The sequence below is a fragment of the Patiria miniata genome, unplaced genomic scaffold, assembly GCF_015706575.1.
Source record: "Patiria miniata isolate m_02_andy unplaced genomic scaffold, ASM1570657v1 HiC_scaffold_18, whole genome shotgun sequence".
NCBI lineage: Eukaryota > Metazoa > Echinodermata > Asteroidea > Valvatida > Asterinidae > Patiria > Patiria miniata.
The window spans coordinates 4,628,156-4,654,566 of NW_024037056.1; the positions used below are offsets into that span (position 1 = coordinate 4,628,156).

The 26,411-nt window shown below is 41.5% G+C and overlaps 1 protein-coding gene, 1 long non-coding RNA gene and 1 pseudogene across 4 annotated transcripts; 1 reads left to right on the plus strand and 2 right to left on the minus strand.

Moving 5' to 3' along the window:
* The first annotated feature begins 1,265 nt into the window (after window positions 1-1,265).
* LOC119724338 (replication factor C subunit 4-like) lies at window positions 1,266-25,874 on the plus strand. 3 transcript variants are annotated; one of them, XM_038195344.1, is made up of 12 exons: window positions 1,266-1,398; window positions 2,643-2,764; window positions 3,104-3,182; window positions 3,531-3,610; window positions 3,731-3,847; window positions 4,145-4,214; window positions 4,470-4,543; window positions 4,634-4,754; window positions 4,957-5,082; window positions 5,346-5,471; window positions 5,776-5,920; window positions 25,840-25,874. In XM_038195344.1, the coding sequence occupies exons 2-12, from the start codon at window positions 2,649-2,651 to the stop codon at window positions 25,857-25,859; spliced, it is 1,074 nt and encodes a 357-aa protein (XP_038051272.1). In that variant the 5' UTR covers window positions 1,266-1,398; window positions 2,643-2,648; the 3' UTR covers window positions 25,860-25,874. The 3 variants fall into 3 exon arrangements, with proteins under 3 accessions (XP_038051272.1, XP_038051274.1, XP_038051273.1); XM_038195346.1 differs by lacking the exon at window positions 25,840-25,874 and adding an exon at window positions 20,117-20,250; XM_038195345.1 differs by lacking the exon at window positions 25,840-25,874 and having other exon boundaries at window positions 1,272-1,398; window positions 2,608-2,764; window positions 5,776-8,291.
* On the minus strand, window positions 15,086-18,388 carry LOC119724339 (annotated as a pseudogene).
* LOC119724342 lies at window positions 20,168-21,340 on the minus strand. Its single transcript, XR_005270636.1, has 4 exons — window positions 21,032-21,340; window positions 20,848-20,898; window positions 20,487-20,624; window positions 20,168-20,257 (listed from the first exon to the last, which is right to left on the minus strand). It is a non-coding gene; the product is annotated as an uncharacterized LOC119724342 (long non-coding RNA).
* Window positions 25,875-26,411: the final 537 nt, after the last annotated feature.

The window sequence follows — 26,411 nt, forward strand, 5'->3', positions numbered from 1 at the left end:
AAAAGAAAATGTGTTTCCATCGAGCAGGATTTTAATAAATACATGTGGTCAACCAATGTCGGTCTCATTTCTTTCGGAAACTAAGTCGAGAAATAACCTAAATCCGACACTAAAACTGAACTGAAAATTATGGACAAATTCTTACCAGTATGCTGATTAAGGCCACTTAATTTTTTTTTATTTGTATTTTTATTACGTCAATCCAGTCAGTTAACAAGAAAAGTTTGCAACACTAAGTTCACCTTGAAGTCCAAACTTTGTCAGGTATAAGCGCATGCAGTGACCTGACCAGCGCCGACCAGCACAATCTCCATATTTCACCAGTTTATCAGAAATCCTCAGAGAGTGACACTGAATTAAAATTTCCATGTTTTTTTTTACATCTTATACAGATGGAACAAAAATTGCCTCGGGTGACACGGTCATATGGGAGTTCTCACTCATTTGACAATAGTCAAAGCCATAGAAATGGTCCGCTGCAAGGCACAAATATGGAACACAATCACTCAAAGGTCATTTTGATTTGCCTCAGTCAACACTAAAGAGACTTCTACAAACGTCCAAACCTTGCCAGGCACCATTGAAGTATTCAGTAACCTGAGCAGGGCCAACAAAATCTCCAATCCCCTGAAAAAAAATATGATCAAGATTTGAAACTTAGGTCACACTATTGTACGTCCTGTTGTGCAATTGTGTTCACATATTATTAAGTACCAGTTCATTCGGAAATCAAAGCGATTTTGTATGAGCTATCGAACTGCTCGATAAATTCTGGAAATTCATACAAGTACGAGGGCGCTGAACAAGCATGTTGTTTGGGAGGAGATAATTAACCTCCATCCAACAGGCCTTAACACAGGAGTTTAGTACACGCAACAGACGCTGACCAAGAAATTAATTTATATCTCTTGGGGATTGTTTCATGTTGTCGCCCTAATATGTCTTTCGATCCTTGTATTTGTTTTTCTCTGAAAAAAATCCCACTTCTACATAGCTTACATTTTTATTTCAGTGGCGTAGCCAGGGGGCGGGGCCAGTGTGGCAGCCAGAACGTGCCAGCATGGGCGTCGCATGCGCAACGGGGCTGGAAGGGGGCGGAACACTTGTCTGTTTCTACACATTCTCGGCATAGTCATCAGGTCATATGCCATCAGACTACTTAAGGGTCAATTCTTTTCAAAAAGTAAAACATGCGCCATTCTAACCTCTTTATAGGCTTCAAGCAGGCTGCAGGCTGTCGATGTTTTTCTCTGCCTGATTATTTTTGACTTGTACGTTTATAGAGGGCGCTGTGCGCGTAAACACTGTTCGTGTTTCGCGCCATTGCGGAAAAACGTGTGTGAGAGATCCACTGTGGTTTTGGGATAAATCACCTTTCCCTAGCTTTAAGAAAGAGCGGTAAGCGGTGGAATAGTGGAGCATTGTTTTGTTCTTATTGTTTTAATAATATAAATATACTGAATCCGGGTCGACTGTTGTTTGTTGAGTTCGGTTTTTCTCTGGATAAATTTCATTTTGATATGGGGCCTACATGCATGACATATGATTACATGTAGGCCTATGTCAAAACTCGTGCCGTTTGCTCTATATACGCGTATATAGCATAGGGCCTAGTCAACAGTAGTCCCATAAATGTGACTGAAATACTGGACGACTACCTCCGTATATCAGTCACAGAGCTATGTACAGCCTGTGAGCGGAGCGCGCATCCCGTTGCTAGGGGAGCCAAAAATTAATTAAAGATCGAAATTATTTTGTGAGCAGAAAATCAACCCAGCTGTAGTAGGCCTATGACTGCCAAAAATAAATAGCACAAAAAAGTTGAATTCGGTACCTTCAGAGGTCTAGTTATCCAAAAATCATGGTAATTTGTCAAAGAATGCAGACGGTTTTGAACAAGCATGGCGTCTCTGATATTTACCAGACTGTTTCCCGGCCACCCTAATAATAGTCAAGAGGCCAATGGGGTCAGGGAACCAAACAAGAGCTTTAATCATCTACTGAGCGTGCGTCAAATTTGGCACCGCGGCTGTTGCCTGTCATTCCAAAATCTTTGGCGCTCTGTGAAGTGCCCGGATGCAATGCGCGAACGCGGATGAAGAGCGCACACAAGAGGGCGCACTTCACTGCTGAGGGCTTCAAAGATTTTGGAATGTATGATTTTTTATATATATCAATTTGAAAAGGAAGAGTTATTTATACTACACAAAACAAAAGACAGTACAATTCGGGAAGGTTAGTGGGCAATCTCTATTCCGAACGAGAAACGTGATAAGTACCGCGATAAATACAGCGACCCATCCTACATTCTTGTACCCCCATGCGCATTGTCAGCTAGCTCATTTCAAGTTTGGTTTAGACTTTTACTTGATTCATATACTGTGTTATAGGCCTACTGGCAGAGGACATTTAGCCGGTTCTGGCTTTCTTTTACTTTAGGTAAACAATATTTTGCCTGATAGGCACTGAACATGCATAGTGACTGTTTTTTGGGACTTCGAAACTTTTGCCTTGAAAAATCTAAGACTTAAGTCATCATTCATATCATTCATATATGATGGATGCTATGTGTCAAAATACACTGAAACAAATATTAATGTCTTCTAGATTGATTATAATTGCTGTACTTGATCACTTCCTAGCACACAATGCACGCCTTTCTCAAAGGAGGAGTGTCATCGAAGCCAGCTGCTAAAGAGAAGGCAGGAAGTAGCGGAGAGACGGGCAAAACCAGAGAGAGACTCGTCCCTTGGGTGGAGAAATAGTACGTCAATACTTTGTCGTCTTGAGAAGCTTCTCAGAAGCCATGATTTTGAAAAAGGGTGAATCGAAAAGCTTAACAGGAAATAGAAAGAGTTGCAAGCCTGGCCATCACTTGACACCCTGTGCACAAACCCTTTGAACTGGTCTAAAAAAATTCAAGTTTTTTTTTTTTCTTCAGAAATGCTTCAATATTTTCCCTGCTAAATTTGACTTTTCAGGACATGTTGTCGCTTTCTAATGACTGATTGGTCACTGCAGGGAAAAGAAGTGATGTCCATATTTGGAATTCTTCTCGTTGGGGAATTCATTGAACTGCACTTTTGTCCTCTCCTTTCCTCAGTCGCCCTCGGTGTGTGGATGATGTTGCTTATCAAGAGGAGGTGGTTGCCATGCTCAAAAAGTCTCTGGAAGGGTCTGATGTAAGTTTGAAAATTTTAACAACTTGTGAAATTTTCATGAAATAAATTGAAAAAAAATAAAGTAAAGAGTTTAATTTTCACCTTACAATGAGGAAAATGTATTTTATCTTGAAATTTTGCATCGACAACTGTAGGATTATGCAGGATTGATGAAGGCACACGTAGAACATAAAATTACTTTACCTGTAATTGGGCTGTGAGTGCTTTTGGAGTTGGTCTTAGGTCTGAAAAAATTGACCAACTAGTGACCCAGTAAAATTTGTCTCTCATACATCAAAAAGAAAAGAATAAACACAAAATATACATTAATGCGACCATTCCAATTTTTCTTCCGTTTTTTTCTTCCAGCTTCCCAACATGTTATTCTATGGTCCACCAGGTACCGGCAAGACATCCACCATCTTAGCTGCGTCAAGAGAACTGTTTGGGTAAGGAAAGAAATAAGGCCGTTACTAAACCATTCTGACACAAGTTTACCTGAAGTTTACCTTACTTAACAAGATTTTTACCTTAACTGGCTTTTTTTGTACTTTTGGGGATACATTCAGGGATATGTATCGGTTGCGAGTGCTGGAGCTCAATGCATCAGACGAAAGAGGCATAGATGTCATCCGAAATAAAGTCAAGACGTTTGCGCAGCTGGCTGCAGGAGGAACCAGGCCCGAGTAAAATCTTTTTTGAAGCTTCTTTTTGTAAATTTTGTTTTATTTACAAAAAAATATAATTAAGAAAAATATTTTAAAAATTGTTAAAAGACTGACCATAATCAGAAATGGAAGCATTATTCTGTTAAATTGTGGGATGTGAATTGCACTGATAGTTGGAACATATGGGACATGAACATAAAACAATGACACCAAAACCATCATCAATTAGTTATTTTCAGTATCTTTGGTTTTACTAAAAATTTACGTAACAACTTGTAGAATTAATGAACACTTTGTTGGAATTTAACTTCACAGTGGACGCCCCTGCCCACCTTTCAAGATCATTATTCTCGATGAAGCAGACTCGATGACGAATGCTGCACAGGTACTTGACCGATTTTGTGTTCATTGGTATGTTTGGGGTAAATTTTAATTGATTTTAATTTCATAAATAATGCAGCACTTGGAAAGCTGTGCCATATGCAGAAATCCACAAGACTAATCAAGGCATGCAGGGTTTTCTGTTGGCTTTTTATTCAGAATATTAAGTACTAAAGCTACATATGGTCGATCTCCACTGAGAGTTTCTTATTCTTGGATACAAGCCTTGAGGTTTGATGTTTTGTTTTCTCGCCAACAGTCAGCCTTGCGTCGTACGATGGAGAAACAATCCAAAAACACACGGTTCTGCTTGATTTGCAACTATGTCAGCAGGTAAGGTGACTTTTCCCCGGTTTTAATGTTGACACTGTTGTGAGCAGTGATACCATGAAAATTCAATTTGAATTATGTTTTCAATTTTAGAATCATTGAGCCATTGACGTCTCGTTGTTCCAAGTTTCGTTTCAAGCCCCTCTCTGAAGACGTGCAGCGGAAAAGACTTCTGGAAATCTGTGAAAAGGAGGGAATCAAATGTGGCGAGGAGGTGTGAACATTTGAATTTCATAAACATGTATCGTGATTTTCTCATGATTAGTTCCCTTGTTTGTTTTTCATTTGGACCATAACTAGCCAAAAACGAGCTCAATCCAGAAATTATTCAAATCAATTTGAATATTCATCATAGTCAAAATGAATATTTTAACTCAGTATGAATATTCATGTTTATGTGCATTCATAAATTTTAGGCAATGAACACCATCATCAGCACATCGGAAGGAGACTTGAGGAAAGCAATCACGTATCTGCAGAGTGCATACAGACTCAGAGGGGAGGATGACATCACAGTTCAAGACATCTATGAGATAGGAGGGGTAAGTCACTGGGTCAAACACCTTTGTCTGTGGTTAAGCCTGTGTCCAAATCAGGCTTCCAGATTAATGGCTATGTTTATGACCTAGACGTGTAGAAGGCCTAGGCAGTACCTCTAGACAAGTTATTGTTTTACATTAATGACAATAACAGTGCAATGCATTTGTCAGAGTTCATTTGAATAGCTTGTGACTGAGTGACTCTTGAGGACTTGTGATGACCTTCTCTATGAAACCTCTTGACAATTTCCATTATTTGTCTTCAGGTGGTTCCAGATGAAGTCATGTCCAACTTGATGATAACCTGTTCCTCTGGCTCCTATGAGAAGTTGGAGAGGACTGTTCAAGATCTCCTAAGGGAAGGCTATGCAGCAACACAGGTAGTTACACAGGTAAGCCTCAACAATCCCCTCTCAACACACACGCCCACAGTCTGGTTTTACTCTACCATCGGAAACTCGCACTGACCGCTTCCTTTGTTCCTATTGTTGGGAATTTTTTATTCTATACTTCCAAGGACTTGGGCTCAGTCCTTGATGTTATTATCTTCGGTGACCATTTGTTCCAGGTCGTTAGTTGTAAAGGATAACTTACTACAAATTAATTTCAAAAGAGATGCAACAGTGAGCACCGGTGGATATCCAACATAAAAAGTATTTTCTCAAAACGGCCGTCATTTTTTCTCAATTTCCACAGTTATTTGACCTTGTGGTGGACAGAGGTGACTTAACAGATACGCAGAAGTCGGCCATAATGGAACGCATGGCGATAATCGATAAGAGGCTGTGCGATGGTGCTGATGAGTACCTACAAATCATGGACGTCTTCACACACATGATGGGTCAGATATGCAACATCTGAATTCCTTGCATTTTGTTTTAAGAGACCTTTTTTGGTCCTTCCGAACCCTCAAGTCTTTTGGAAACCAATTATGTGTAGCAGCATAGCCAGGGTTCTTACCATGGGGGGGGGGGGGGGGGGGGGGGTGCGAGTGGTAGTGTGGGTATCACCTGTTGTCCAATACAGAGCTTTCTACGTAACCAATCGTTGATATATCTGTATATCTGAGCAAAGCAAATTTTATGCGACTTCGTGCACCAGCCAATAGGAGTCGACTTTAGAAATGATGACATCATTTCGATCAGAAATGTGGACTAATCTGTTGATTGGTCCATTTGGCTGACATGTTTTTGTAATACATGTACAACGGGTTAAGGAAGACCTGATAGAATTCTGCTGAATGGTCGGAATCTCGAGGTCAAGACGCAGTCTTGTTCACTTTTGCATAATGTATAGTTCTTGCTGTGCACTGGGATATTCCACAGACTGGGCTGGGCGAGTGGATTTCCAGTTGGGGGGTGTGGGGTCATTGGGGAGGGTGACTATTTTTGTATGGGGTGGCATGCGCCCCTCCACCCCCACCCCCAGGCTATGCCGCTGCCCCATGTAAAGCAAAGCACTCTATCAAGAAGTTCTCCCTCAAATAATGTCAAACAGAAAAGATATTTTTTTACAAATCTAGGTCAGAAGCCCATGCAAAGAATTTCGACAGGGTTTTGCAAATTCAGGTGCAGTTGTTTGTGAGTTCTTTGTGGCCTGCCTGTGGGAGTCAGTGTCAGGCATATGGCTCTTCCTTGATGGATCACCCCTTGCCATCTATAATGCATAGACCCCACAGCGACAGAGCTTTATGGCCGCGTCGCCCGAGGCAATTTGTTCCAAATAATCTCCAAAATGAACACAACATATAAATTTTCATTCAGTGTCATGCTCTGTGGACTTCTGATAAAAATTATTGGAAAATGCACTGTGTTGTCCTGGAGGGTTCCTTTAGGCTGTATAAGTGTAGTCCAATTTGGTTGCCTTAAAGTTAGGTGAGAAAATTGCCTCTTGTGACATGGTCTTAAAGTTATATTCCTTATTCCTTCAAAATAGGAGTAATTTGAGACGTTGATGGCAGCAAACACACTGGTGGTTTTTCCATTGTTTGCGTTATATTGAGCATGCGGGTTTTAGCTTAAACATGACGTAAACTATTGAGAAGGACTGGTGTATTTGCTGCCAGCAACGTTTAAAAAGTCTCCCATTGTCTAGCTCCCGAGTGCGGGTTGCTGAAAATAGCACTTTTTTTTACAAAACATTTACTCCTAAAAGTGTTTCATTTTTTATTTTGAAAATCCCAAGCCAGTTTTCACTGATCCCACGGACCATATATTCCTCTGCCAACATTTAGGGATAATATAAATCAACCCTGACCCCAGGATTTTCACCCTTTCCTGCACCCATTTTCATTGCCGTTGTAGTAAAGAAAACAATTGGAGATTTTGTTGGCCCTGCTCGGGTTACTGCCTTCAGTGGTGCCTGGCAAGGTTTGGACGTTTGTATAAGTTTCTTTGGTGTTCACCGAGGCAAACCAAAATGACCTTTGAGTGACTCGGTTTCATAATTGTGCCTTGCAGTGGAACATTTCTATGGCTTTGACTATAGGTTAAGTGAGTGAGAACTCCATATGGGGTCCGTGCACAAGTGCCATTTCAAGGCCAGAAAAGGAGAGTTGGGGGAGACCTAGACTGGTTCCTGGTCCATCCACTCCGATTTGGAAGGATCCAAAGTTATTGGGGGGCGGGGATTAGTCTAGTTAAATTCAAACGTATTTGCGCGCCAACGATGCTCACGCGAAGACGCTGTGACCTAAAAGCTTTGGCACATTCAGGAAGTCGTGCGTACTTTGCGTGTGAAACCAGTACAGTACGCACACGCTGTTTTCCCGTCCATGGGGCTCTCAAAAGTGGTAAAACGCGCCCTCTCTTGTTGGCGCACAGATCCATAGGGCCGTGTCACGCGAGACAGTTTTGTTCCAAGCAATCTGTAAGATGAAAACAACGTGGAAATTTTAATGCAGTGTGATGCTCTGAGAACTTCTGATAAACTGGGGGAAAATGGAGATTTTGTTCCCCTACCCATTGTCTGAATCAAATTAAAGTGAGAGGGCCGAGGTCACTGCTCTTGGACTCTCCACCAAGTGAGTGGTTGCTCTCACAGTTACATGTTCTAGTAAAAAGAAAACGATATGAGAAGTGGAATTGAAAACTTTCATGTATGTTAATGTGATTCTTACGGAGAAATGACTTCTAAGAGGATGTAGTATGTTAAACAATAAAGGCAAGAATGTAGTATCCAGACGCAACTTATTTGGTTGTGTACAAAGTCAATGGAGAGTCGAGTGCATTGTCATGTGTATTTTCTAACAAAATTTGAATTTGTTTCTGAGTCAGAAAGGAAGGATGAAGTGTTTTGCTCAAAATAATTATGGATGTGCAATATTTACAGTAAAAAGGTGGTTGATGTGCAATATGTAAATGAGCATAATTTTAGATGGAGTCTGAACAGATTGTGTATAAACGTATGGTAAAATGCATTTGGTGGTACTGGTTGGGGGGGGGGTCACTGGCATTTCCTCTAAGACATGGAGGCCAATCTTAGAGCCAATCAAAATGTGTAGAATCTACACACATGAATGCTGTCGAGAAACGATGTGAGAGTTATGTTGACGTTCAAACGTTTACACGGAGCCATTTTTTTCATGATTGCGGGTTTTTTTTCGGGGGGGGGGGGAGGGCCGGGGGGCCTCTGTGTAAATTGACGGATCAACAATCAAGCAGGTATCAATCATAATGCAACTTTGCGGACTCGGGATGGGAAACTGACAAAAAGATAAAAGAGCTTTGGTACAAAAGTTATTGAAGATGATAAAGGGTGGGTGTTTATGCAAGTGGCCTGCTTCATATGAACTGGAACACTCACAAATATTCGTGAATAGTAACAAAAAGGTAAAAATCCTTGGCAGGTGATCGATAATGGTATTATAGGCAAATGGGCACTGCAAGTGACCTTGCAGTTGAAGCAATATATACGCGTAGGAGGGCATACTTCACCCCCACACCCTCCCTCTTTCGTGTTGGTCATCGTGTTCCCGTAATCTCAGGAATTCTTTTGAGATATCCGAGGGGGGGGGGGGGGGCGTGTTGGGTAACAATGGTATAGGAGGCACCCCTGCCTCATACTGGTAAGAATTTGTGGATCATTTTCAGTTCAGTTTTAGTGTCGGATTTAGGTTATTTCTCGACTGAGTTTCCGAAAGAAATGTGTACTATGAGACCGACATTGGTTGACCACGTGTTAATTAAAACCCTTTTTTTTTCTTTTTAAAGATTTTATAACTGTCTTTGTCAACAGCTTTTCTCTCTGTCCTTAAAATGACATGCCTCATCCAAGATATGCTTTTTAGATTATGGCACCGAATATGCATGTTATGCCTGGTGGTAGTGGTTGCATGGATTTTAGTTTTTTAATCGACCATAGATACGACTCTATTTTGCACTTTCCATCACCCTAGAAATAACCTCATAAAGTTCGCCTGCATCACTGTGGCACCTTCCATATTTGAAAAGGGGGAGCTGGCCCTTAAAACGTGCCAATCTGTTATAAAAAAAATTAAAAAATCGTAATGTTTGTTCGGTTTGGCTAAACTAACCTTTGCAATGAAAAAAGAACCCCAAAGATCTAAAGAATTGACCAAAAACCCTGAGGGTGCGTTCCTCTTGTGACATACACGCATGACTTAATATAACTGCTTGTGCAAAAAGTGGTTCGTCGCCCGGGTTTTTCTTCGCCAAAACCCTTTTTGTTATTGATATAATCTCCATGGAACGACCATGGGCGTCGCGAGGGGGGGGGGGGGGGGGGGGGGGGGGGAAGCGGCCCCCCGGAAAAGCCACACAAAAAAGAAATCGTGTTCCGCGACCATCACCGTGACGATTTCTCAGTTTTGTGACCTGAGCATTATTTTTCTGCTTGATGCTGGCGGTTCCGTCGTGGCGAAAGCAAATCGTGGGTCGACCCGGAGGCCGGCTTTACTATACTTGGACTATTTTGTTAGGTGTAACTTATACCAGCACCAATCCCGCATCGCGTCGCCTGGCAGTGGTCACGATCAACGGAAGAGCAAGGAACTGCTCCATGGTCATAGCTTTTGATCCCGCCATGGTCATAGCTTTAGATCCATGGTAAGCTTTAGATCCATGGTCATAGCTTTAGATCTATGGTCATTGTAATGGCGGGGCACTATACCCATTGACCTCTATTCCGTATTCTACCTCCCTCGCATTGTACTAGCCGCTCACTCGCGGCGTTGGCCTGAAGATTGGTGATGTCACCTTGTGTTAGTAGGCTACAACAATTAAGGATTCTCACTTTTTGTCACAGAGCTTTGACTGTCAGGTGTGACGTTAGATGTTACTGTCAGCGTGTCCTGCACATACTCCAGGTGATCTCAAGCTTTATGCACGTATAGGCGTCCACTAACCAAGCTACTGAATCTGAATCTTTTCCAAAACTCTTCCAGCGACCGACTGCTCTCAACTTTCTTTAAAAAGAACATCATGGCAAATATTGCACCAGAGACAAAGTGGCTGAGGATTATCACTAGCATCGGAGCGTTATATCTGGAAAGCTGTCTGCACGGAGCCGTCGTGCCGATTGTTACCGAGTGGGAATGGTCAGCCACTGACGTCATTTTGGACTCTACGGAATCAGAAACCGATGCAGACGAAGAATTAGAAACAAGAGCCAGTTTCGCAATCGGGGCCATTTTCCTTACGACCGGACTTGTAGAGATGATTTTATCACCTCTTACCGGAATGGTTGCCGACAAGTGTGGGTTCGACGTGGTGATCATTGCAGGCCTACTGGTGGGTGTCTTAAAGTGTCTTCTTTTTGGATTCCTCAGCACATCCATCTGGATTGTTTCAATCAATCGTGTTCTTCAAGGCGTCGTGAGTGCCTGTACACAGACCATAGCAATAGCTCGTATAAGAGATGTGTACGCCGAGGCATCGCCAGAGTGCGCCAACGTTATGGCGATAGCCATGTTCAAATTGGCATTCACTTTTTTTGCGGGACTTTTCATTGGAGAATTGTACGGATATTTGAAGTACCGAGTGTTCCTCCTGTTTCTACCCATCTCTTTACTTCTCATCATCGGCGTATTGATAACATTCAGAACAGACAATTTCCATTCAAAAGACGAATCGTACGGAGAGCCAGAGGACAAATGCGAGCAAATATCATCTTCATCTGTTCGGCGGAGGGTAATCTGCGACGTCCAGCTCATGATCGTGTCCTTTTGCTTCGTCTTTGCAAATCTTGGCCAGTCTTCCTTGGAACCATCGGTTGCTGTGTGGATGCAATCTACCTTCGGGGCGGGCCCAGACATGATGGGATTCGTTCTTGGATTGTGTGGAGTGGCAACCATTACTGGCAGCATTGCGGCCGCTCAGATCTTATCTGTCCTGCTGGATCGATCCTGGATCTTCTGCATTGCAACTCTCTGTATGACAGGTCTACTCTTGCTTCTTGTGAACTTCTCCCCCAGCATCTTAGCAGCCGGTGCTGTACTGTGTGCTCACTTCATCTTTGCCGCCGCAGCGCGTTTAACGTTGCTGTCAATGTGTGCCACCCTTGCAACTAGACGCTATCCCACAGCTAACGGTCTCGTCTTTTCTATGCTCAACGTGGGCTGGGCGGCTTCATATCTCATTGGACCCCTCCTTGCCTCCTACCTGTTTGGATCTACTTGCGTCATCTGCATGATGGGAGCAGCTTGCATTGTTGTCTCTTCACTGAACGTGTTTCTGCGACAAGTTGAAGCGAAGCAAGGACCGAATCTCATGGACTGTTTTCCAAAAGACAACAATGGGTATAAGGTGCTTGCAAATAATGAGAAAGTTCCATTTACTTATGACATTTCTAAAGAAACTCTTCAGCCAAAGGATGGATAAACAGTAATCTAGGTGTACAACATCCTCACTGAAAATGCACCTGAAGTAATATTACCCACAAAAAGACTTCCTTAATGACTTCATGTTGCTAATTTGGTGTTGAAAGTATTTGGTGGTGGTAATAATTAATTCAAACAATGATACACAGTTTTATCGTTTATTTTGACCTCCCGCAAACTAAACTTGTTGACAAAATTCGAGTTTACAAGATGAAAGTGACACCAAGAAAGGAAGGATATTATTGGTCAGGTTTACTCGCACTGCACGTAGTCCAGCATGGCGCCGTACGATGTTTGTCATAAGAAGGTGGTGATTATTACTACAGTACAAGATGTTTTATTCTTTGTCGATGAACTTTCCATGTTTCTGGGGAAATGTACCGAGTTATTGTTACAGACCAGACTCAACAGTTCACTGTCTGTGACCGATTTATAACTTCACACAAGAATTATGCCTCAGGGTGTCGATCGAATGTTTGTACTAAAAAAAAACACCCAGATATTCATAACTTGTTCAAATCAGATTGTTTACACTCTTCAAGTCAAACTTTGAAGAAAACTGCATGTACAATGTACATGTATACTTGCCCAGCAGATTCCTACAAGAAAATTGTCTGTCTTCTTCCCATAACAAGACGGTTTTTCTCTCAATCATGGTCTTGTGAGATGTGATGGGGGCAAAAGCTGCCTTGTTACTTTTAATCAAATTGAAACAATGTTTATATACAGATTATAATGTTTTTACAATTTTCATTGATACAAATTGTTTTTGTTAATCCTGTCTGTGGCGGTTTCTTTTGGTAATGGCCTCACATGGAATGAGGTGTATCTGCTACATTGTTTTAATCGGCCAAATAAATCATTTTGATAAGAACAAAATTACAGACTGATTTTCATTAAAAAAAAATACCTTCTAAGCTTGATCTCGAGATCTAGGTTTTATAAGCATGCATGAGCACAGTCGAATTTTTTTTATGGTTAATGCCGTGCCCGGTTAACAAAATCACAATTCTGTACCCAAAAGGCGGCCCCTTTCACTTATTTTCTTTTTTTGGTGGGTTTTGAAGCCAACAGGAAAAGTGCTAATGGCATTCATCATTCAAGGAAGTCATCGCATCGAGCACAATTAACTTTTCAACCCCCAAAAATCAATTTCTTTTACCGTCCGGTAAATGTAAAGCACTCACAGCACCCCCTCCCCCCGTTCCCGCGGGCTTGGGAAAGCAAAACTAATAAACTTATCTAAACTAAACGATACTAATAGACATAAATCAGTGTCATAGCGATGCCTATCGACAAACCTTTTTAAAAAAAGGTCATGTCCCTTCATGCATGTCATCGAATCTAGAGGGACAAAAATGAAAGCCAATTTTAACCCCCCAAAAATCTTGTCCAACTTCCTTCACCGTCTTGTCGTGATCCCGACCTGCATCAGGGTGAAGGGCAAGGCCATGTAAATAGGCCCGAAAAAAGTTGCCTTCACTGGCCAAATCACGATTCGCATGCTCTCCATGTGTTTGCTATGTTGTGGGCCACGATCTTGAGGGTTTGTAACAAAGAAGGGTGGAAGCCGTGAAGAGGACTGCGAGCTCGTATTTCTGTGAAATTCAGAGGAAACTTTGGGTCCTAAACCTGCTCTATTCTGCAATGGTGCGCGCGTATGGTCCTTTTTCGAAATGGCGATGGGCTTCAGCCTTTCAGTATACAACTTTTTAGGGGTGATCATCTTGGATTGAATTTTTTCCCAAAAGACATGGTTATAACCTCCTTAAAACGTGCACAGAAAGTGAAAGCTGATGAAATAAGCTTTAATTTGATGTGTGTCTCAAAACACCTTGGAGAGTTGTGAGTATTTTTTCATAATTTTTGGAAGTGGGCGTAGTTTTCACAGAGATCTATTATAGTGTATTTACTGGTCTGCAACTATCCGTCTTTGAGGCCACATGATAATTGGCCTACCATACCGTTAAAAACAAGCACACAAACGTTTTTCACTTACAGAAAAAGTCCTTTTATGTCGCTCAGTTTGAAAGTGTGAAAAATAATGGCCGACAGTGAGTGTGGGCCAAGCAAAGAATTATTCTGGTTCCCTGACCTTGACTATCACCCGGTATCCACGGAGCCAAGTCTCCTGTATAACGTCTGATATATCTAAGAATGCGTGACGTCATTTCAGTCCGAAATCAGGACTAAGATTGTGATTGGTCAATTTCGATGCCGCGTTCACGCACGCGGGGAGCTCGAATTACGCTCGTATAGAAGGCGCCTTCTGATTGGTCAGTTTCTCGAGGTCATACGCAGTCTAGTTGCATAATCGCCGAATCTGTATCATAGACCATGGTCGGCTTCGCCAGGGTCAGGGCCTTGAGGAGGAAAGGATATTGTTTAATTACCGGTACTTACCCCTCCTACAAGTGTTCAGGGATACTCCTTGCAGGTGCAGGCGGGCATCTTCTTAGTACACGGGGTGTACACCTTTTGGGTGGCGGTTTACTACTGCCAACACCACGGTGGACACGCCCGACGTATAATGATATGACTATACCAGCCTATTTAAATGCAGTTTAATAAGATAGTTTAATAAGATGACATAGAATAGAATATGCAGTTTAATAAGATTACATAGATTAGACCTTGACCGTTCCCTGACGTGTCTTGGTCACTGACCGCCATAAATAAAAAAAACAACATTCGCACCCTTCAAATAAACCGCTCGAGTGGGGGGGCTATTTACTGTTCCCTAATGGCGACGATAACAAAACCAAAACGCTCTTCAAATAATTGTATTAAATCCTAGTTTTTAAGGGATTGTAATCCCAACCGATTGTTATTATTTTTTTCACATGCCAAATGTCGTACTTTACTTTTTTCAATCCTCTCCAGCGAGTCAAAGACATTATCTGGTCTTGGCGAACTACGTGTACAATACCAGCATTGGGCCATTATCTGTAACGCCGAGTGTGGTATCGACGTCTGATTCATAATATACCCTGCTCCGAGCAAATTTTTAAGTTCAAAAACGACTATACAGAAGCTTGTGTTTTTTTAATAGGAAGCTCGTGTGTTTGTTTTCTTACAGGGTCAAGGTTCAAGGGCTCCAGTGTGGCGACAAAACACAGCGTTCATATACATTTAAATCTCTTCCAGTCAAAACAAACGCAATGGGACTGACGATATTCTTATCTGTTTTTGAACTTTATTTACAAAAACAATTTGAGAGTCCTTCCCCGAAAGTATTTAAAGCCAACATAAACAAATAACACATGGTTATGAGAATAAAACGGTTACATGGTCCTAAAATAAAATTAAATGAAAGCCTTAATTTGTGATTTAAGTTCTTGTTCAAATCTGAAAAGGCAAAAGGTAGCTATAATTATGACCGAAAAAAAGTTTAAGCGCATGCAGTATCTGTGTAAAAGGTAAACATTTTTGCAAATTATTTTCTTCAAGTTATTTCGATAACAATCTTTTGAAATTGATGATGTTTAAATAAACAAAACTCAGACAACCAGAAACCTTTTTGAAAATTAAAAAATTATAAAAATATTCTACAGATAATTTACAGCTGGGTTTTTTTTTTTTTTTTGTGCAATGATGCGTATGCAAAAGAATATTCAAAAAAATATTAAGGCCTTCAGTCCTTTTCTTTTATACAATTCAAGCAATTTGAGCATACGCTATAGCAATTTCTAAAAACTGGAATTGAATGGACACAACATATTTACATCATTTAAACAGCATAATATACGGTTAAACCAGTATCCAACTGAAAGCTGCTAAAATGGTTATTTATACAATTTGCAATTACAAAAATATGCGACTTATATTGTTGGAAGCCCAATCACCAACTATACACAAACAACATTAAGAGATGAGTTTTGGAAAAAAATACACATACTTGGGAGTCTCTTCACCCAACCTGATGTGTATAACCCCCGTCTCCTTATCCAACTTGCACCGGTAAAATCACATCAGATAGATGAGCATTAAGAATGAATAAAATGAAGAATACATATACCTAGCCCTCTCATACACACACACTCATGCTCCGCCCCTAGAACAAAAGCAAGTCATCGTCCGCTGTTTCTCTTCCTAGATATCCAACAAAAAGCTTTAAAAATCTCATTTTCAAGAGAGAACCTATCAACAGATTAATTCAACATGGTATGTACAGAAGCTGCTTCTCTCCCACACTAGTTAGCGCTAATTGTTGTTTCTGCATAGGCGCCATCAGGGACGGGAGCATAACGGCGCTCAAGCTTCGATCGTCTTGCTTCTTACGACAACAAAGAAAGTCAAGAAGTGGTTTGCGATGAACACGACTGACGATGAAGACTACGAACGGATTGAGACAGGAATTGACATAAATGAGGACGTGGGCAATCTCAACCAGTCGAAGGTAAACATCATAATTACTAGATAAAATGGTTTCCAGGTCTGAGTAGAGGAAAAAGAAATTGATGAAGTGATACGGGAACCAAAAGACGGTGAAGGCGATTGCTAGAAAAAGAACGACAATCGCCAGACGACGGCGCGCACGAACGCTCTCAATGGATTCACCACTACCATGACTGAACAACACCCTAGCCATCCCCACGTAACAACAAGTTATGATCAAAACGGGTAAGAAATAAGTCAGGATAGCATACGTGGTGAGGTAAGCGCGGATTCCAACGATACCAGCCGGGAGAAGGTTACAAAAGTTCATATCAATGGATGCAGCGTACTGAGTGTGGCCCAGGACCAGTAGGGGAATGGTAAAGAGAACACCAATGCACCAAACAACCACAAGAAATGCTACTGTGCGTTTCATTTGGATCCTACGTTGCAGTGAGCAATATCGCTCAATACTGACAGCGGTGAGTGAAGTGGCGCACAACGACTGAGCTAGAACCCAAGCTCCACCTCCCATCTTACACAGGAAACTACCAAAGGCACCTTTAGGCCAGCTTACGAACAGCCAGCTCACCGTCGACATAGGCACAGTAAAGACGAACATCATCAGATCTGCGATGGCTAGGTTGCATACCAAGATGTTGGAAGTCGTGCGCAAGTGCCGGTTCAGTAAAATCACCTGTGTAGGGGGAGGGGGGGGGGGGGGGACAGAACGAAAGGATGTCACCATTATACCCATTGTAGAGAACAGGTAACAGGAACCTATGACAAATAACTTTGAGGTTTCTCCGTTTGCACGAGGGTGGTTCAAATTATGATACACATTTCAACAAAAATAATTATTGAGCCTTTTAAAACACGATGTCACAAGTTTTACACTGTTGCAATGTTTAATTTAAAAAAACACACGGAATTTACCGCACAATGCAAAGTATGGAGGCCTATCAGATAGGTTTAGGGCCTACCAAAATTTGAAATTTGTTTTTCTCCACTGTTGTAAAAATCGTACGTAGTACATTGTAGGCCTATATTCACATAACTAATAACGCGTACGTGCCAAGTCATTCACAGATTGAAGGTAAGAATGAAGGCAAAAACAGAGTTCGTGTTGTTTGTTTACAATTCAGCAATTAAATGTAATGTTTCACGGGCAAAAAAAGCATATATTGAACTTCGCTAGTTCGCTTTCGCCATTATCTTACCAGCAGGAGTGCACCATTAGCCAATATGCCAATAATGGCCATACACAGTGCCACGGAGACATTCCAACGCCAGGGGGGTGGTACGAAAGGAGGCAACGTAGAGTTCGAGGGATCGGTAACGTTGGCTGAAAATGAAATTTGATTTTTTTTTTTTAATCACTGATTTAAATAACTTTTTTGTAAAAATCTTATTTTTGGCAAAATAAATCGATTGAGGGTCATTTAATCATTTAAATCAACTGATACCACTAAATTACAAAGTGGAAAAGTATCTCCAGGATATTAATTATGGTAGTGACCAAAATGTTTTCAAATAAGTCCTTCCACCCCCCCCCAACCCCCGACACCCTGCAGGAGCGTTGTATGGTTTGTGCATGGAGCTATAAATGTGTAGGACGCACTGTTCCTTGCTCTATGGACAACGCGGGACTTTCTGAGTTGCGAAAAGCATAGTCACGTTATATTAGTACAATGCAAAAGTACAAAGTATAGGGTACACTTGTACATGCAAGGCAACACTGGCGATCGACGTGAATGATTTCTATTCAGATAACCGTAATATTGTTTACAGAATTGTAACTTGACATCATGTTATAACTTCGTGGACTGTTTCTTACCGTCCATGGTCCCTGATCAGCTCGGAGTTTAAAAGTTGGCAGTGCAGTACGTTACACCCTGATACAGGTGTACATGTAGACGCTGTACTGAGACGTATGATCGATTTTGTTGAGCAGTTGTGCTGAACATGTATTGCATATATACAGCAGGTGTTAAAAACACGTCAACGGTTTATACCGAAGGTTGCATGGTTCGCTGTCAAATTGTAAACAAGCCCATTGAGGCGTGGAAAGACATAGGGAGCCTAGACTTGATTCCAGTCCAACACTACCTGAAGATCTCTGTTCGGAAGTTAGATTGTTTTTCTGCAACCTCATTAAAACCAAATTGGAGGAAGTACTTCAACATAATGTCACCATAACAAACAGTATAAGGTCAATCATAATAATCATCTGGCGTGTCGTTTTCATTATTTAATTTCGACAGCACGCGCGTGCACGTTCATCACGTGCGTCGAATCCGAATGGCCTATGACCAAAAAGAAAACAGTCACACCGTCGCCGGTACGAAAAATATTATATGGTGAATATCAAAATACTGAAGAAAGGTTAGTGAATAGCGCAGCTATTTTAGGATCAAAATGTACGTTCACGAATAAACACACGGTATATGAGATGCGGGTAAGTATATAGCCTACAAATTCTAAACAAGCCACAGATTTAAGGGATTACCTGTTTTATTGCTTTTGAATCAACACAATTTTAATGCTGAAAACTCTAGGATATTATTTATGTTCAGTAAAACAGCAGACCGTACAAAGAATGTTGCAGACCATGGGTGACTTCACGTTTTTTGCTTATAGCACGACAATCATGTATAATATATCAGTAAATTCGGAAAGAATTCACCATAAATTAAGTATTTTCTGTTCTCTCAATGTGCCCCAGCTATTTTTCCAAACGTAATATTAAAATAAATCACTAGTCAAAATTATGTCAGACATAAAATCAGTGGCGTATCCAGCGGTGGGGCGGGATTTGCCCCCCCCCCCCCCCCCCCCCCCAGCTGATTTTTTTTTACCCCATTTTTGTTGTCAGCAATGATTGAAATAAATTTGTATAGAGTTCTTCTGACATCAATCCCACCAAAGAAAACCCGCTCAACAATCATTACAATGCACCGTGAAAATTTCCATATAATGTAGTATGCATAATAATTGTTAGTTTTGAAGAGCGCCCCCAGATGGAAGATGGGTACCAGCCCCCCCCCCCCCCACGCCTTTTGATTTTACGGAGGCCAAGTGTCCGGAGAAAAAAAACATGTCTACATTTCTGCGCGGATGTGCGGTTGCCCCCCCCCCCCCCCCCCCCCCCCGACATCAAAAGCTGGATACGCTGCTGCATAAAACCCTTGGTACGCTGCTGCATAAAACCCTTGGGCTGCGGGAGTTGCACATTGCATTTTTTTGACAAATATTATATTTTTGATATTCACAAATAGGCATGTTTGTCAAATTTTCCAGGTTACTTTTTTAAACAAATGGGAATGTAAAATACCTTCCTTTTTGGTATTAGCACTAATATCAAGTTCTGAAGGTGCACCTACAGGCCTATATTTTCTTCTTTTTTATTATTCCTGCAAATGTACACGAAATATAGGGCTGTTGTGTAAATGAATTTACTTAAAAAAAAAAAAAATTAAACAAAATCTACAACAATTCGAAGTTGGACGGATTTCAGTTTGATTAAGTTGTTAAATAATATTTTTATTTTTAAATTATTCTTCGTTAAATTCTTGATAAGCCCCGCTTCCCACTCAAAAGAGATCTGTATACGTTCGTTTCTCACAACTTCAAAATCAGCGGCCTGACCGTCCACAAACGCAAAAAAAAAAATCTTACTAAACAATTACACTCAAGCTTATTTTGAACGGCATGGAAACCGCCAAATAAAATGGTGTTTCACATTAAAAAAAAATACAATTACATATCGTTCTGTTTGTGTACCTATTCAAAGTTCGCTTTTCCGATTCTTTTTTTTTACAGCATAAAAGCCGCGAACGCAACCTCCAATCAAGAATGAACTGATAAGGCGACAAGATAATCGTCCGTGTGCGTCTTCAAGTGCGAGCACCAATCTCCCACAGTCTTGTGGCATCGAAGAACCAAGAAGATTTTCCGCCATCCCTGTGTGAGATACCAAAGCAAGCATCATAAAGTGGGAAACATTAGCTATTAAAGCTGTCATTCTAAAATTTGCAGTCTTGATTTTTTCTTCTTCTGAGGATTGTTCTTGAAGTAGTGTGTACATTTTACGATTTTATTGTTTATTCTTCACATGTGTAAATAAATTCAAAATTTGAGGGTTTTTTTAACGAAGAATCAACCGCCTCCCCACGGATGTTATGGTATATACCTCATTTGAAGTTTATCAGAAGAAGCTGCAGAATGAACAATGCGAAGACGCTCGCTGTATGTACCGCAGCAACAGATCTATGCGGCACGTAGTCACTTGCCTCCATGCTTTCCTGATCTTCCACGTCGAGATTGAGGCCTAGAAAACAGGCAGAAGTAACTCGAGCATTCAGAATCCGATCAAGCGCGTTCTGAAAAGCATTTAATATCGAGTGGCTAGATGCAAGATTGATCCAGAAAACTTAAAACTCGCGTCTAGCGAGAGAAGGGGTGTATTGAGTATGAACCCCGCGGATTCCAAGCCTTTCTACTATATTTCTATGGAGGAGTATCACAAGTCGTTGAATTCTGTTACATCTTACCTGATACAGCAGTACCAACAAGTGGTTGAATGTCGGTTATGTTCCCAAAGTCTGTAGGTACGGAATGGACAAAGCGGATACGCACAGTGAGTATAGAATTGAGCGTTGGTTTTGTTATAGTGGTCATGGATATGGAGTTATGTGCAAAAAAAACCCCAAATGATGGATGTGTCCCAAAACTTACTTGATTGGATGGTACCATCAGGGACTTCGGTGTCATGGCCAATGTCTATAAAGGGAGGAGACACAAGTATTGAAGTAATTAGTAATGAAACGAAGTTGAGCAAACGCAGATCTTTGCAATAAATCTCTGTGATGGAAAAGAAATTGTAGCAAAAACAAAATAGGAATGGCTTTTCGTTATATTTTGCGCATGTGATGACATCGGCTGAAAATGGCGCCCGCTTGAGACAGAGAGCTCGGATGCCGTATTGCGCTGTGTACCGTCCACATTAATTATTGTTGGGGTATTTTAGGTCTGGACATTTCTTTAGAATTACAATTTGTCTTGCCCATCACCCCCCCCCCCCCACCACCACCACCAAAAAAAATTCCATTAAGAATACTTGAATGTTTGACCTGAGGCAACGTGAACGCGTATACCAGTTGCCATTTGGAAGATGCTTGGTCCTATTTGTGTCCAGTCCATCAGAGTCATGTTCCACTGGAACAAGAAATAAGCATTCCAGTCCGTCCACAACAGGGAGTCTTCGTAGATGGCCAGGCCGAAGGGATGTATGCGGTGATCGCTCATGATGAGTTCACGATTGCTGCCTTGAAGATCGCACCGCTCGATGGTCTTGTTCTTGGCATCACACCAGTACAACCAACCACCTGGGTCAAAAGTGAGAGAGTTGAATTTTCAAATGTACAGAACAGTAATATTCAAGCTAATTAAATAAAAGTTTTGACAATTGTCCATCCATCGCTTGTGGCCAAAATTGTGGAAGACTTGTGAATACTTCTGACAGGACTTGGGATGGACTTGACAGGGTAATTTAAGTAGAAGCTGTAGAGCCATGTTGTTTTATTCGCTTGATGATTTTATTTTTTTGTAAGCCTGCCATTTTAAAATTTTGCTCCGTTTGTAATACCTTTGAGGTCGAGAGCTATACCGTTAGGCCACGTGATGGACACACCCACTATGACAACACGGTGACTACCATCGTAGTCTACTCTCTCAATGTTGCCCTCGTCCCCAAAACTCGACCAGTAGACATGTCTGTTAAATTAAAGATGTCATAAAACCAAATTAAAAAAACTTACACAAGTGTTTTGAACACTTCCATTGAATTTTCATGCATGTACTCGGTTTGCGTGCACGTACCCATTATAACCGTTCCGCACGCAGTATAGAAACGCATCAAGAACAATTGAATAATGACGTCATGAAAAACTAGCCTTGCTTTGCAGTCGGTGACTATTGCCCTCGGACTCCCGACGCTTTGGCTGGCGATAGCTCGCCGATCACCCCCGTCCATCGTAGCTCGCTCTATTTTTCTTCGCGGAAGACCATCTGTCCAGAACATCAGTCTGGATCTGTGGTCCAGGGACAGACCTCCAGGATCTACAGGGAAATGGAAGTTGAGTCGGACCCGAAAATCGAAGTTTAGGAATATACTCCGTGACTCAGTCAGTCAGTCAACTCGGTCTTGGCTAGTAGTCGGGAGACAGCCGGTCAGTGACTCAGCCATAGGACAATAGGCTAGCCCTTACAGCAAAAACATTGAGTCATTTTGACTTGAGACAATCTTTACTTTTTCTTAGGTGGACGATGCTAAAGAACTTACCCACAAGGTGTGTGTGTACCAGTATCTGTCTTCGACTGCCGTTAAGATGCGCACGGATGATCATCGTTTGCATGTAGTCGGTCCAATATATCATGCTATTGACCGGGTCGTAGTCCACAGCGACTGGAGCTGTTATATTGCCCAGTGGAAGAGGTTTCAGGTCCAAGTCCTCCATGCTGCCCATAAAGATGGCCGATTTATTCTTGTCGGCCACCAGCAGAAAATCTGCAAAAAAAATAATAAAAAGCGAAAGAGTCAACTTTTCAAATCGCAATCTACCGGGGGCCGTATCATAAGTCCGACGCCTCAGAGGTCCGACGCCTCGAAAGTCCGAAATTTCGGACTTATGAGGCGTCGACTTATGAAGCATAACATTTATTTATTCCGCCTCATAGGTCCGATGCCTCATAAGTCCGATGCCTGATAAGTCCGACGTCGGAAAAACGAAGTGTACGAGGCGTCGGAGATGAGGCGTCGGACTTACGAGGCGTCGGAATTATGAGGCTTCGGACCTATGAGGCGTCGAACTATGTGCTTTTATTTGGTTGGGGGATGCGATTTTGTCGGATTAATGAGGCGTCGGACCTATGAGGCGTCGGACTTATGAGCGGAGCCCAATCTACCACCAGGGCCGGATCAAGTGTCCCGTAGGCCCTAGGCACCAGTGTTTCGTAGGCCCTACTCCGCACTATGCACCAGCACCAATTCCATGTTGATGTGCTGAGCAAGACAGGCCAAACTGATAGCTCTAAAAGTGGTATTTTCCGTAGGCCCCAAAGTGGTAGGCCCTACAGTGGTAGGCCCTACAGTGTCCACTGTGCATGTTGGATGAACTGGGTCTGTCTACCACAAGTGAATACAGGGTGTGAACAACAATAAATGAATGCTTCAAATTTAATATATACTCTAACAGTCAAGGACATAATATGAGCGTCGAAAAGTGGATTAGACAAATAAAAACAACCACGGTAAGGACCCACTGGAACTTGCCTTTCCGAACTTATAGCAATTCGAAAAGAAAGCGGATGGCGCTATGTAAGCATTTCGCTTGGATGCTCTTCTTTATTATACATGTTTCCCAAGCTGATTTTATTTTCTTTGTGTGGTCACATTTGGCATGAGAATATCATGATCACCCTCTTTTTTTCAGCAGAACAAAACCTAAGGGAAGTTTGATGCTATGACCCATTCCTTTCCAGTGGGAGGAGTCTCCGCCCCCTCCCTTTGGGATTTACGCCGCGGCTACGGGGAGAGACCCATTTTACCAAAGAGGATTTTACTTGTTCAGTTAATGTTACAAACTGTGTAATGTCTCATTACAGTGTACTGTGCCTTAGGTTAGACGAGGAAGTTAAACTATTTGTTTTTGCGGAGCTTTTGTGTTTTCCCAAACTCGGCTCCGTCAGTAGATACAAAGAATTATTGCCAACAAAATTCAGTAGAAAAACCACCGGATGTGATTTTAACGATTTTGACAGTTATGAAGAGCAACACATTTTCATGAAATACAATTCTGGTAGTTATTTCAGAAACCGACATTCCCTTTTGAAATTCTTCCTTAATGGAAACCGATGAGACAGTACAAGAGAAAATATCTGCCGCGTGACTATATGCCAAACCGCATCAAATGCAAGCTTGCCTCTGCGCGTGAATGCGCGGGCCTTATAGATACACAAATTTCATCGAATCCAAAATGACGCCAGGATATATTGTTCCACCAAAAATCCACCTGATTCCCGCACGCGGAGAAACGAAACATAGCTATACATGTACTTGTGTTTTGACAGTCATACAATTTCCAAATATAAGACTAAGAATTCTTGAAAAAAAAATCCCATTTGCTGTGACCATGTCAACGAATGAGTCACATGTTGCAGAGCTTGAGTTTGGCAGAAAGACAAGTCTTGTGCAGTGGAAGCGATCGACAAGTCTCTCAAATAATATGCCAGATATTGTAAGCTGGCATTTCAACATGACAAGCATTCAAAGTATGTTATTTCTACTGCATAAAGACCAACACAATTGTGACATGTCTTTAAGACTCCATTCGAGGTACGATTTCTCAATGTGCGGGGAGACATGGGTTCAAGCTCAGCACTGAACTCCGACCTGCACGTGCCACAACGCTTCGTGCTGTCAAATTAAGTGAATAAAAGGTTGTTATTTTCGCTTTCGCGACACAACAGAACTAAGTACTTATTTCTTATTATGGTACGCTCAGAAATTTACACTATGGCCTAAAAAAAAAGAACTTCGTGTTACCTTTTGATGTGTCTTGGCCATCCACGCGGATGACGAGAAACAAAAGGATGAGACGCAATACGGTACGGATGCTGCCACAATTCATGGTGCTACCCTAGCGTAGATTGCCGTACATATGGCTTTGTCATCTCGAGCCAACTGCAGGCATATCTCGCGCGTCCACAGCCTTTCACTTTCCCAATAAAATGCGGAAGTTTCTCTGAAAAAACAGATTGGAGTATTTCCGGGACGCTCTTTTGTGGGTATATCTGTTTTTCAATTCATATTTGCAATCCGACTTGTCTGTTTTAATTTGGCAATCACATTTTCATGACAACTGCCCCTGGGTGGGGGAAAGGCAGTATGGGGCACAAAATGTGCACCATCTGTGTCAAGAAAGAGAAACTTACATATCAAGACGATGAGCGGTTTGATTTTTCGTATCAAATAAAGCTCCTGGAAACAGCTGCATGTACATTCAACACTTACTGATCTGGGTTGTGTATGCTACCGAATTTCAGAGCTTTTATACTGTTTACCGATAGAAGTTGCTCGAGTTTGCGTAAAATTACATTTTTTTATCACGCGGTAAGGTGAATCTTGTATTTTATCGACTAGATTATCATTTAAAACTGCATGCGAACATAAAAGTAGACCTGATGCGTAGCAGCCATCTTAGTGGGTAACATCTTTGTTTTGCTGGGATATGCAGGAGTGAATGTTTTGTGCGTTCATTGTTACTGAATTAAATAAGAAATACTCTGAAGATGGCTGATAAACACATAATGTCCAATATGAGAACGTCTTTGTATTAGACCATGGAGGAAGGTAAACAGCTGGAGCTCACGTCATTGCGATGGTGCGATAACGATGGTGTTTTTGTTTATAATGAAAATATTTCTCTCAGGAAATGTACTTATTTTCCTTGTCATGATTCTTTCTATTCTTTCTTTAACTGCAGGTTGTTTTGATGATTGGTGACGGTCCACGTTATCTGATCAGCCACATGTTGGCAGCGTGCCCAGCGTTGAACGGGTGATCTTTGAATTTTATGACAACTTATCAAGATCATACATCTGACACAATAATGCGTATCCCTGGCCTCGCTCAGTGCTAGCGGGGAGTACAAGTTGTTTTATTTTTTTTTTCATAAAAGGGAAGTTGAGCTTGTTTTTGTTTCTCCGCTGGCTTTGTGTCATTGGTCAGAGTGCATGCAGTGGTTAGAGTGCATGCAGCGGTTAGAGTTTGCATTTATTAAGAGTGGGATCGCATCATCGCTCCAATTCTTAAAACAAAACGAACTTTTGTTGACACTGCGCCCATTTTGATCACTTGATTTTGATGACAGGAACACAATCCCCAATTTATTGTTGGCACATTGTATCCATATTTATTTGACATGATTTTATTAAAATGGTTTGAATTGAATAGAGTTCTACATGAGTATCATAGTATGCAAAGCGGGTAAAATGTCTCAGGTATCATGGTAGATTTGGAATTTAAATAAAATGAATTCAATCAAAATCATAATGC

Coding starts and splice junctions, on each gene's coding strand:
- LOC119724338 (XM_038195344.1), top strand. CDS start 2,649: ATGCACGCCTTTCTCAAAGGAGGAGTGTCATCGAAGCCAGCTGCTAAA. Junction 4,215..4,469: donor CGATGACGAATGCTGCACAG/GTACTTGACCGA, acceptor TCTCGCCAACAG/TCAGCCTTGCGTCGTACGAT. Junction 4,544..4,633: donor ATTTGCAACTATGTCAGCAG/GTAAGGTGACTT, acceptor TTTCAATTTTAG/AATCATTGAGCCATTGACGT.